The sequence below is a fragment of the Neopelma chrysocephalum genome, unplaced genomic scaffold, assembly GCF_003984885.1.
Source record: "Neopelma chrysocephalum unplaced genomic scaffold, ASM398488v2 Primary Assembly neopelma1_122, whole genome shotgun sequence".
Classification (NCBI taxonomy): domain Eukaryota; kingdom Metazoa; phylum Chordata; class Aves; order Passeriformes; family Pipridae; genus Neopelma; species Neopelma chrysocephalum.
Genome location: NW_020897784.1, coordinates 465,301 through 475,637, shown reverse-complemented (window position 1 = coordinate 475,637; position 10,337 = coordinate 465,301). Strand labels below are relative to the sequence as shown.

The 10,337-nt window shown below is 59.9% G+C and overlaps 1 protein-coding gene across 1 annotated transcript in view; it reads right to left on the bottom strand.

The window, feature by feature from the left end:
• Nucleotides 1-3,298: 3,298 nt before the first annotated feature.
• CACNA1S (calcium voltage-gated channel subunit alpha1 S) overlaps nt 3,299-10,337 on the bottom strand; it is a 42,714-nt gene continuing 35,675 nt past the window's right edge. Inside the window, exons 36-44 of the mRNA XM_027697692.1 lie at nt 8,992-9,094; nt 8,012-8,113; nt 7,768-7,892; nt 6,837-6,965; nt 5,972-6,171; nt 5,234-5,298; nt 4,700-4,797; nt 4,021-4,137; nt 3,299-3,790 (exon numbers count right to left, since the gene is read on the bottom strand). Of these exons, the coding sequence (XP_027553493.1) occupies nt 3,512-3,790; nt 4,021-4,137; nt 4,700-4,797; nt 5,234-5,298; nt 5,972-6,171; nt 6,837-6,965; nt 7,768-7,892; nt 8,012-8,113; nt 8,992-9,094 (1,218 nt within the window). The 3' untranslated portion in view covers nt 3,299-3,511. The remainder of the gene's footprint in view (nt 3,791-4,020; nt 4,138-4,699; nt 4,798-5,233; nt 5,299-5,971; nt 6,172-6,836; nt 6,966-7,767; nt 7,893-8,011; nt 8,114-8,991; nt 9,095-10,337) is intronic.

The following is a 10,337-nucleotide window of genomic DNA, read 5'->3' as shown; positions in this document are numbered from 1 at the left end:
GGGCGGGGGGGCGGGGCCGGCCCAGGTGCGGGGCGGGGCCGAGCCGGGGCCGCGCCCCCAAAACCCGAGGCGCGAGCACGCGGGCGGGCGGCGTGTGCGCGCACGGACACACGGACGGGGCCGGGGCCGGGGCCGGGGCCGCACTCGCTCTCATACGGTCTGTTACACTCCACTCGCACCCGTCAGTCATCGCTGCCGCCTACAGGGGCTGCTTCGGGTGTTCCGGGGCTGTTCCGGCTGTACCGGGGCTGTACCAGGATTTTTCCGGGTGTACCGGGGCTGTACCGGGGCTGCCCCGGGTGTACCGAGGCTGCTCCGGGCTGTACTGGAGCAGTACTGGGGCTGCTCTGGGCTGTTCCAGAATTTATCGGGGCTGTACCAGAGCTGTACCGGGGCTGCTCCGCGTGTACCGGGGCTGTTCCGGCTGTATCGGAGCTGCTCTGGCTGTACCGGGGCTGTACCAGGGTTTTTCCGGGTGTACTAGAGCTGTACCGGGTCTGCCCCGGGTGTACCGGAGTTGTACCGGGGCTGCTCCGGGCTGTTCCAGAATGTATCGGGGCTGTCCCAGGGCTGTACGGGGGCTGTTCCGCGGGTACCGGAGCTGTACCGGGGCAGTCCTGGGGCTGCTCTGGGCTGTTCCGGGGTTTATCGGGGCTGTGCCAGGGCTGTTCCGGGCTGCACCGGATGGCATGTTCCGACATGGTTGGCATCACTCAGACACTTCCATGGCTCCACTGGATCCCGTCCCAGAGCTCTGTGGTGTTGAGGGGCGACACCATGGAGCAGCAGGAGCCAGAGCAGGTCAGGGGTGAGCTGGGTGCTCTTACCAGACCCACTGGGACTGGGGGCTGGTGACCCTGGGGGCTGCCCAAAGGCGAGAGCCCATCCCAAGAGGACAGGGGACGAGGCTGATGGCATGACAGCACAGTGCCACAGTGCCCAGGTGCCAGTACAGCTCTCCAGCGTGCACAGTCTGTACTGCAAGGCTGTGGGGCTCACACACACACAGCAGAGGACACTGCCCACAGGGCCACTGGCCCCATCCTATGAGCTGGTCTCGGGAGTTTGGTGAGGGAGACACATACAGAGGCCATCAGGGAGCAGGACTGGGCTCAGGCAAGCACTGGGGAGCTCAAGGAGCCCCTGTTACAGCATCCCTGAGTTGCATTAACTTTGCTGGGGCTGATTGCAGTTGGACACACTGCCTGGGGACACGGCCAGGCCCTGGCTCAGCAGGAGAAAGCATCTCCCAGCAGGTGAGAGACCTACAGGGGACCCTCAGCTCTGCAGGTTGGTGTCAATGTCAGGGCAAATAGCAATGGAACCCGAGGGCAAACTGAGGCATACAGAGGTTTCCTTTGAGGAATCCAGACTGTGTCCTGGGAGAGGGACAGCCAGGACACACCAGCCCTGGTGGATGACAGAGCCCAGCACCTGCCCTGTGCTCTGGGGTCTGGGTACCTTCACCTCAACAGCACTGTTCCTTCACCCTGTCCACTTGTGCTCCTTCCAAGGCTCCCAAGGTGCCATCTCTGCACCCTGTGGAAGCTTCTCAGCACCTGCTGGGATGGGTGAGTTCCAGGGCACCTTATGCTGGTACAGCAGCGTGGGGATGAGCAGGACATGGCCTGTCTGTTCTCCTGCAAGGATGTGAGGAGCTGGTATTCCTCTTCCTTTGTCCCATGTTTGCAAGGACACCTGGTCCAGGGTGTGCTTCCCTCCCTGAACTGCTCATTTTTCAGAGGCTGGACTCTTCCCCACTGAAGCTCCAAGCAGAGAGGGGCAGTGACTGTGCCATGATGTTGCTGTGCCTCTCTTCCTACTCCATGTGCCTACTCCATGTGCCAGCTGTGCCACAAATCACATCTGTGCTATCACATCTGTTCAGCTAGAATCAACTCAAAGAAGACACACCAAAAACACGCCTCCCATGCAGCCCCAGACCCTAGGAGAGGGTGCAGAGGCCCCACCACCACCGTATGTCCCCACCACAGTGTCACCCTTCATGTTTAGAGCCCCCAGTGAGCGCCCACCTGACTTGGCAAGTGGAACATGCAGTGCCACACCTCCCTAAACCCACTAGGAAACCTTGACCACTCATCTCGTCACCCATAACATGTCCTTGACATCCCCTGGTAGAGCCACACTGCCCTTCCTCAGCAAGGTGTGTGTGTGGGGAGGAAGGGAGGTGAGTGTGAGGGATGTAGGTCCTGCCCCAGGGCAAGGAAGCAAGAGGAAGGGATGCAGCAGCTGCCCTCGCACCGTCCATCCCTGCTGGCTGCACGGCACAGGGGGAAGCTGCTCTGCCATGGCCCAGCACCAGACTGGCTCTGGTGCTCAGCTGCAGCTGGAGCTCAGAGACAGCCGGTTCCCTTGATTGAGTTAACAAATAAAAGCCGTGCTGGGGAGCAGGCTGGCTCATTGATCGGCTCCTCCCCCGGGACCCATCCGCTCACTGCATTTTAATATATATTAGGTGAGGAAGAACCCTCCCGGTTTCCAGTTCTGCTTGGCTGGGAGCCCTCGGGAGCCAGATCCCAGCAAAGAGCTGGGCTGGGAGATGGGGCTGCCCCAGTGCTCAGAACCCAGACCCCATGGGGGGCACTGCAGTCTGTAACACAAACCCCTGCACAGCCCCAGAGAGGAACAGCCTCAGCTGCTGCTCAGCAGGCAGCACTGGGAGCACTGGCAGGAACAGGGAGCACTGGGAGCACTGGGAGCACTGGCAGGAACAGGGAGCACTGGGAGCACTGGCAGGAACAGGCAGCAAGCACTGTGCCCCCACACCCTCCTGGCCCGTGCCCTGCTGAGCCGTGGGGATGTCACAGGATGAATGAGACGTTCCCACACACCAGGCTGAGCGAGGGATGCCCGACCCCAAGAGCGGTGCCTGGAGATAGTGGGAGAGGCAGAAATGGCATTGCAGTGTCCAGCTCTCCTCTTGGCCAGCCCCAGGGCTGGTGCCTCAGCTTGGACATGCTCTCATGCCTCTGCCCCATCCTGTTTTGCACCCAGCTGGGATAGGGAGCCAAGAAGCCCCCAGGCCCCATTTTGCTGCCCAGCCTGTGACAGATCTCCTCCTCCTCACAGGCCAGGCTCAGCTGCAGGCAGGAGGCCGCAGGGTCCAGCTGCTGGGATACCAGGAGACCCCCAGAGCTTGGACTGGAGGCTGCCACGTGAATGGTTCAACGTGGTCTCACATTTGCAGCCCTGTCCCCTGCCTGGGCAGTGAGCATCTGTGGGCACAGGCTGTGTGGGCAGGGGGGCAGAGGAAGGAGGGGACAGGGGATCCACAGGGTCACACAGCAGGAACACTTTAATGACCTGTCCAGCTCTTGCAAGAGCCCGCTGGCACAACATTGTCCTGTCCTGCACCAGCATCCCAGAGACCTGTCCCAAAAATACTCCTGCAGCTGGCCAGAGCCCCCCAGGACCGCAGGCAGAGCAGGGGAGCAGTGCGGCTCTGCCCCAGCACCCCCTGCGGGCCCCTGACAGGACCGTGCCTGCTGGGCTACTTTGGCAGGTGGCTCACAGGCCCGTGGGCAGTGAAGGTCTTTTGGGACTGGGCTGCCCTGAGCCCTGGGGAGCTGGCTGGTGACGTGGCTGAGGTGTCCCGGGGGGCAGAGCAAGTTTTTGTGCCCTGCAGTGTTTGTCTTCCCTTCAGCAGCTCCACGGCTGCTCTCTCCACTTCATCCATCCCCAGCTGGCTGCTGGCTGCCATCTCGTCCCTGGTCACTGCTACAAACGACGAGTCACGGGCCAGACCCGGAAGGCCCCCAGAGATCAGAGCCTGTGCAGAGGACAAGGTCACAGCCCGTGGGTGCTCGGCCTGGGCAGCTGCCCCACTGCAAGCCCCTGCCCTCCCCTCCTCCCTGCTGCCCCCTGTGCTGGCACATACCTGCTGCTCACCCTTGGAGCTAAGCTTTGCCCCCCCAACCTCCCATCGGGGCCTGAACACGGTATCCTTGGAATTCCTGCCATCCCTGCCCTTCCCTCCGCCAGACCGTGCCCTTGCCTTACCTCCTGAATGAGGAAGGTGATGGCTGGGGTGGAGGATGTGCTTGGCTCACCACTCTCTCCCTGCTGGAACCCTGAGCTGGATGCTGTTGCTGTCGCAGTGCCATCCTCTCTGGGCAGCTGGGTGAGAGGAGAACAGAGCTGCAGCCTGGGCTGGGACACTGCCCAGGGAAGATCTCTGCTGTGATAGTGTGGGGGCTGCAGGTTCTGTCCCCTGTCCCTGTCCAGTGCCTGGCCAGGCACTGCCATCCTGCTGGAGCTCCTGTGTCCAGGGCACCCCAACAATGGGACCAGCAGGGCCATGTGGGCAGAGAGCTGGGAACCATCCCTGACTCCCTGCCCTGGCACCAGCCAGGCATGAGGCACTGTGGCCAGCAAAGGGCAGCCAGGGGAGCAAACCTGACGCACCCCTTCTGCCTGCCCTGGCTCTGAAGGCAGCTGGGGAGCCACAGGGATGCTGCTTCAAGCTGTCCCAGCTTGGAGGAGCCCCAAGTGACTGCTACAGCAGTGGGGTTGGGGCCCAGCTCCATCCCCAGGCTGATCCAAAAGAAAAGCTCTAGCAAGGCTGGATTCACATGAGGAGCCCTTCCCAGCATGGCTGTGACAGCCTTTCCCAGGATGGGAGGGAGGTTCACCCACGTGCCCCACATCACTGCCTCTGGACATACATCACCCCTTTTACCTGCTGGGGGAGCAGGAGTGGCCCCAGCGATGAGGGACCCCCAGAGGTGGCCCTTCGCCTCCTGCTCAGCCTCTCCATGGGTATGGGGGGGTTGTGCTCTGCAGAAGGGAAAGGTAGGGACATCAGATGGGTACAAGAGCAAGGACACCACTACCATGCAGAGCTGGGAACGGGCTCACCAGAGTTCAGCACCACCCAAAGTCCCAGTGCCTGCCCCCTGCCTGTGCTGGCTCCTCACCCACAGCTGGGAAGGAGAATTTGAGGAAATGAACGTGGTCTTGTGGCCCTGTTGCCCGGGGGTGGCCAGTGCTCCCCCAACCCGAGGCACTGTCTCCATGCTCCATCACCCCAAAGGGTGGAAGGAAGGAGATGGGTCTCCAGACAGGTCCTGCTGTGCTCAGGGCTCTCAGCAAACCTCCAACTTGTTGGGGTCTGCATCTCCTCCTCCCACCTGCCAAACATCAGACTCTTCCCCCTGCTCTGGCCCCTGGGCTGGTCCCGATCCCCCAGAAGAGAAACGAAGCCAAGACTCACCCCGTGCCCGACGCCGGGGTGCTGCTGGTACCGTCTTCCTCAGCACCTCGTCCTCATACTCCACCCTGGCAAGGACAGGCAGGTGGGTCAGCCTGAGTGGGGACCACACACCGAGCCCAGGGGTGCAGCCCTCCCCACCTCCTCCACCCTGGGGGGACAGACCTGGAGGGATGCCTACGACACATGAATAGGGTGAAGACCCCAAGAAATAGGGCTAAGTACATCCTCTTACACTGGTGATCTTTGCCCCTTCTACCCGTGCCCAGGCAGTGCTGCTGGCCCCAAGCTGGCCTTGACACTCAGAGATTGGCAGAGAAAAGGAAGGGATGGTTCCTGCAATCCCTGGAGCCCTGCTGTCCGCCTCCATCCTCATGGCACTGAGACCAAGGAGTGATGGGAAGGACAAGAAGGGCATTTAGGGAGTGCTGGAGCCACCCTGCATGTTAGAGGACACCTCTGGGAGTGCCAGGCTGGTGACTGGGGACCAGCATGGGGTGTCTGCTCTCCCTGTCCCCTTGTCTTGTCCCCGTCTCACACCCTAAGGGCTGCCCAAAGTTCCTGTGTCCCCTTCCACAGCCAGGGCTCAACTCCTCCCCCACTTCTCCAGCCCTTACCTGTCCATGAGGAGCCCCTGGGCAGGACAGGGTGCAGCCAGCTGGCAGGACAGCCCCAGGGGAGCCACTGGCATGGCCAGCTCTGGCCCTCCTTGCCTGCCCACCAAAGCTGACCAGCCCTTACCCCTCCAGCCAGTCGCTGCTGTTGGCGTTGTTGATGTTGGTGTTGCCCTCCTGGGGGAAGTCATCAAGGAACACAGGGGAGTCGAGGTCCTCACTGCCCACCTCGGTGAACTGCAGGGGCCTCTGGCTGGCCACCTGGGGCTGCAGGGGGCTGCTGGGCTCCATGAAGCTGTCAACCTGGCCAAACAAGCCACCTGTCCTCTGCAACCAACAGGGAGGGCATCAGGGGAGGCCTGGAGCTCCAGGCTGCTCTGGGGCCATTCCCATGGGAGCAGACACGTGGAGGTGCCTGTTGGAACAGCAGTCGCTCTGCTCAGGCCTCAGAGACCACACAGTTCCAAAAGTTATAACCCAGATGGAAAAATTGAGGCACTGAGGGTTGATGGCCATACAGCAGCACTGGCATGAGCCAGCCCCAAGCATGACAAATCCTGTCACCTCTGTGGGACAGCCTGAGCTGTATCTTTGGACACAGCAAGAGGGTGCAGCCCTGCAACCCCACAGTTGCCCGGGCTGTCTCCGAGATGCTTCTCAGGGTGTGGGAAGTGAATGTGCTCCTGTGACACCTCAGTGTCCTGTCTTAGCCTGGCAGATGATGTGAGTGGGAACCTCCAAAACAGCTGGTGAAAAATGCAGCACACCCCTGCCAGGCACATGAGCAGGGTCCTTTCACAGAGGTGAACCAGGCAGAGAGCAGCTTTGCCCAGGATCACACAACCAGGATGTCCTGATGCTCACAGAAAGGGAAGAAGTGCTGATCCATCCTTGTGGTCCACACTCTGTGGACTGTCCCCAAGTGTTAGTAGCCATGCTGACCCACCACCACCACTTCAAAATCAGAGCTGGGTGGCCCTGAGGGCACTCACCCTGTATATCCCTTCCTCCAAGGCAGCCTCCACCATGGCCCTTTCCAGCTCCTCCTCGGCAGTCAGGTCCCCAGAAATGGCCCGATGGATTTCAGGAGCAGCTTCTTCTTCAATACTCCTCAGCCCAGCCTGGAGGGGACAGGAAGGCTTGGTGAAACAGCTTCTGGCCTCGTGCTGTCCCACAGCTGCCCCACAGCTTCTGGGCTCACACAGTGCCACAAAAGGGAATGCCAAGGGCAGCCTGACAGAGGGTTGGGCTGGTGATGCCCAAGGGGTGGCTGTGCCCCTGTCCCTGACCTGGGACCTGACTCTTTTCCTTGCTTTGCACCTTTGGGGCCTGGTCTTTTATCTCTACAGGTGATTTCCTCCCTATAAAATCAGGAGAGGCTGAGGACATCCCAGCTGCTCTGGCCAGGCACATAAATCCTCCCCCAGCACCCCTCAGGGCTGCTGTGCAGAGAGACACAGAGAACCCCAGGCACTGCTAGGGGGAGAGGAGGGAGAGGGCCCTGGGACTGGAGCAGAGCAGGTGGATAAGGGCCTGGATGAGCAGCATTTGGCATGGACATTGGTCTGTGGTGGGAATTTCCAGGTCTTAAAACTACTTGGTGAGGCACCAGACCCTGCCAAGCCCTCTCAGCAACTGGAGTCAGTGAGGCAGAGAGTCAAACCCCTTCTTTGCTTCCGGAGTCACCTGCACTCTGGACACTAAAGTCACCCTCAGCAGTGGGGTCTCATGGCCAGTTAAGTGCTGGTTTGCTTGGGGCCACCTCACTTCCAGAGCCTGAGGCACAGGGGTCCCTGTGTGTCACTGCAGCTCTCTGAGTCACCCTGGACTTCCCCGGGCTGGGGGAAGCCTCTTCCCTGACCTGCTGAACTTTCTGCCTACCCCCAGGAAGGGTCACCCCTCCGGCACCACCAACACACCAACCTGGATCTCCACAGGGTTCTTCTTGGGCCGGTATCCATAATACTCCTCCTGGCGCTTCATGAACTTCCTGAAATGCTCTTGGATCAGGAAAGTAGCGTAGAATTTGCCCACTGTCACCTCATCATCTGGAGGGAGGAAACCAACACAATGATACCACCTGGCACAAGGTCTGAAGTGTTTAGAACAGTGAGACCTTGACCAGGAGTTGCTCTGTCCCTCTGGGAAGTGCCACCTGGTGACATACCTCCAATAGGTGGGATGACCTGGTCCAAGAGTTTCATACTCGTTCGCTTCCAGATTTTTTTGATAATAGTTCGGAGCTCCTCATTGGCCTGTTCAAAGTTACCTGTGAGGAAAGCAGGACAGAGCAGTTAATTCCCAGGGAAATGAACAGGAGTGAAGACAAAGCGTGTGAACACCTGGCCAGTCTCCTCCAGGGTGTGACAGTTCATCTGTGTCCCCAGACAAAAAAAATGAGCTTTGTAAGAGGAAGGCTTTGATTTTACTCAAAATACTTTAACTATAGAGTGAGTCAGACCCAGCCAATGGGTGAAGTGTTAGTGCCACTGTCTCTGTTCTCATGTTCAAGATTTTGACCTTTGGTGCTCCCACAGGCTCCACCATTCCTGCAATCCCAGTCTGCCCCCATGTGTGCTCCAAGATCTCCCGTGCTCCTCCCAGACTGCCATGTTCCCACCCCAGCCAAAGGGATGCATTGCACTGTGGAAGACACTGCCTGGCCTCACCTGCTGCCACAGCCAGCCCAGCCCAGAGCCACTCGTGGGACAGGCACAACCCACAGGCAGGGAAACAAGCTGGAGGGACACCTTCCCACAGCAGGGCTCAGAAAACCACGCTGCTGGCAAGGAAGGGTGAAAGCAACTCCTCCCCAGCACAGCTAAATTCAAAGGGTGGGAGCTGGGCCAGCCCCACTCCTGAGCTGTTCTGGGTGGCACTGGTGGCACTGGTTGACTCCTCAGGGCTGCAACACTTGTGCTTGCAGCTAATAACCTCCTCCAGGTCGGCCTGAGCAGTGCTGTGGTCTGAGCCTGGACCATGGGCTCTGGTCCAAAGAGAGAATTAACAGCATGGAGCTGAGGGTCTGATCCCACAGGCAAGTGCCCTGAGGTCCCCAGACAGTGGGGGAATGGTGTGTAACCTGCACCCAGCAGCACAAGGAGGGTCCCCTGGCAGGCTATAGAGGCAGATAGGATCACCACTTACCTTCTGTCTTGATCTTGAGGGCTGTCCTCACCAGCGCAAAGAGGGTGGCGTTGAAGGTGACGGTGCCGTCGCTGTTCAGGGGCATGTTCATGCACACCAGGCGCTGCACAGCAAACCAACAGCTCTGACCCCGGGGGCAGAGCAGGCTGGCAGCCCCCCAGACACTCTGCCTGTCCTGCCAGAGGCTCTGCTCAGGGCATGGGGCCCTCCCAGCCCTGCCTGCTCTGCCCAGGCCAAGGGGCTCTGCACCACCCCTGCAGCACAGGGGCCAGAGGCAGTGGCATCCCTTGTCCAAGCCAGCTGAACCACAGCAAGTGTCAGGGAGAGCCACAGGGGAAACAACCCAACCCATGGGGCATGGCTGCCATGGGAGAAAATCATGGAATCATGGAACTGCTTAGGCTGGAAAAGACCTTTAAGACCAAGTCCAACCATTCCTCCAGCGCTGCCCAGACCACCACTAAATCATGATCCCAAGTGCCACATCCAACTCAAGTGTCTTTTAAATCCCTCCAGAGAGGTGACTCATCACTCCCCTGGGCAGCCTGTGCCAGGGCCTGACCATCTTTTGGTGAAAAAATTTTCCCTAATATCCAACCTAAACCTCTCATGGTGCAACTTGAGGGTGTTTCCTCTTGTCTTGTTACTTGAGAGAAGAGACCAACTCCCACCTGGCTTCAACCTTCTGTCAGGGAGTTGTAGGGAGCAAGAAGGTCTACTCTGAGCCCCCTCTTCTCCAGGCTGAGCCCCCCAAGCTGCTCTCAGGGAGACAGGAGTCATTCTGCACTGTGCTCCCCCCTTCCAAATGTGCTCCAGGCTGCTGTGAGGGATCTGGGGATCAAATCTCTTGATGCATTTGCCCCAAACCCAGCAGGAATTACACCAGTGCCTGAGGCCCTGCCCAGGCATGTCACACGTGAGCCTCACACAGGCCCTGGATTCCAGGATGAGCTAAGCCAGGAAAAGTGTATTCCTGTCAACAGAGTCAGGGGTTCCCGCTCCCTCAGTGCTACCAGCCTTTGGGAACAGGCTCCCACAGCCCAGCTGACCTGGCCACGTGCTCAGGCACCCCTGCACCAGCTGAGGACGTGGGGCCCTGCAGCGTGGCTTGGCAGTCCCCCTGTGCTGAGGGCTCCAGGCAGAGCCCAGCCCACCAGTGCCACCCCCTTGGGGTGGGGGGTGAGCACAGGGAAGCCCTCCCTCATCCTCAGCAACCTGAACCATATCAACTCCGTGCAGGTCAGCAGCACCAATCCTTGCCCCTCAAACAACCCCCTCCATTAAACAGGAGAGGCCAGAGCAGGGTACAAGCCATGGCACTGGGACACTGCCTGGACTGTCATTCT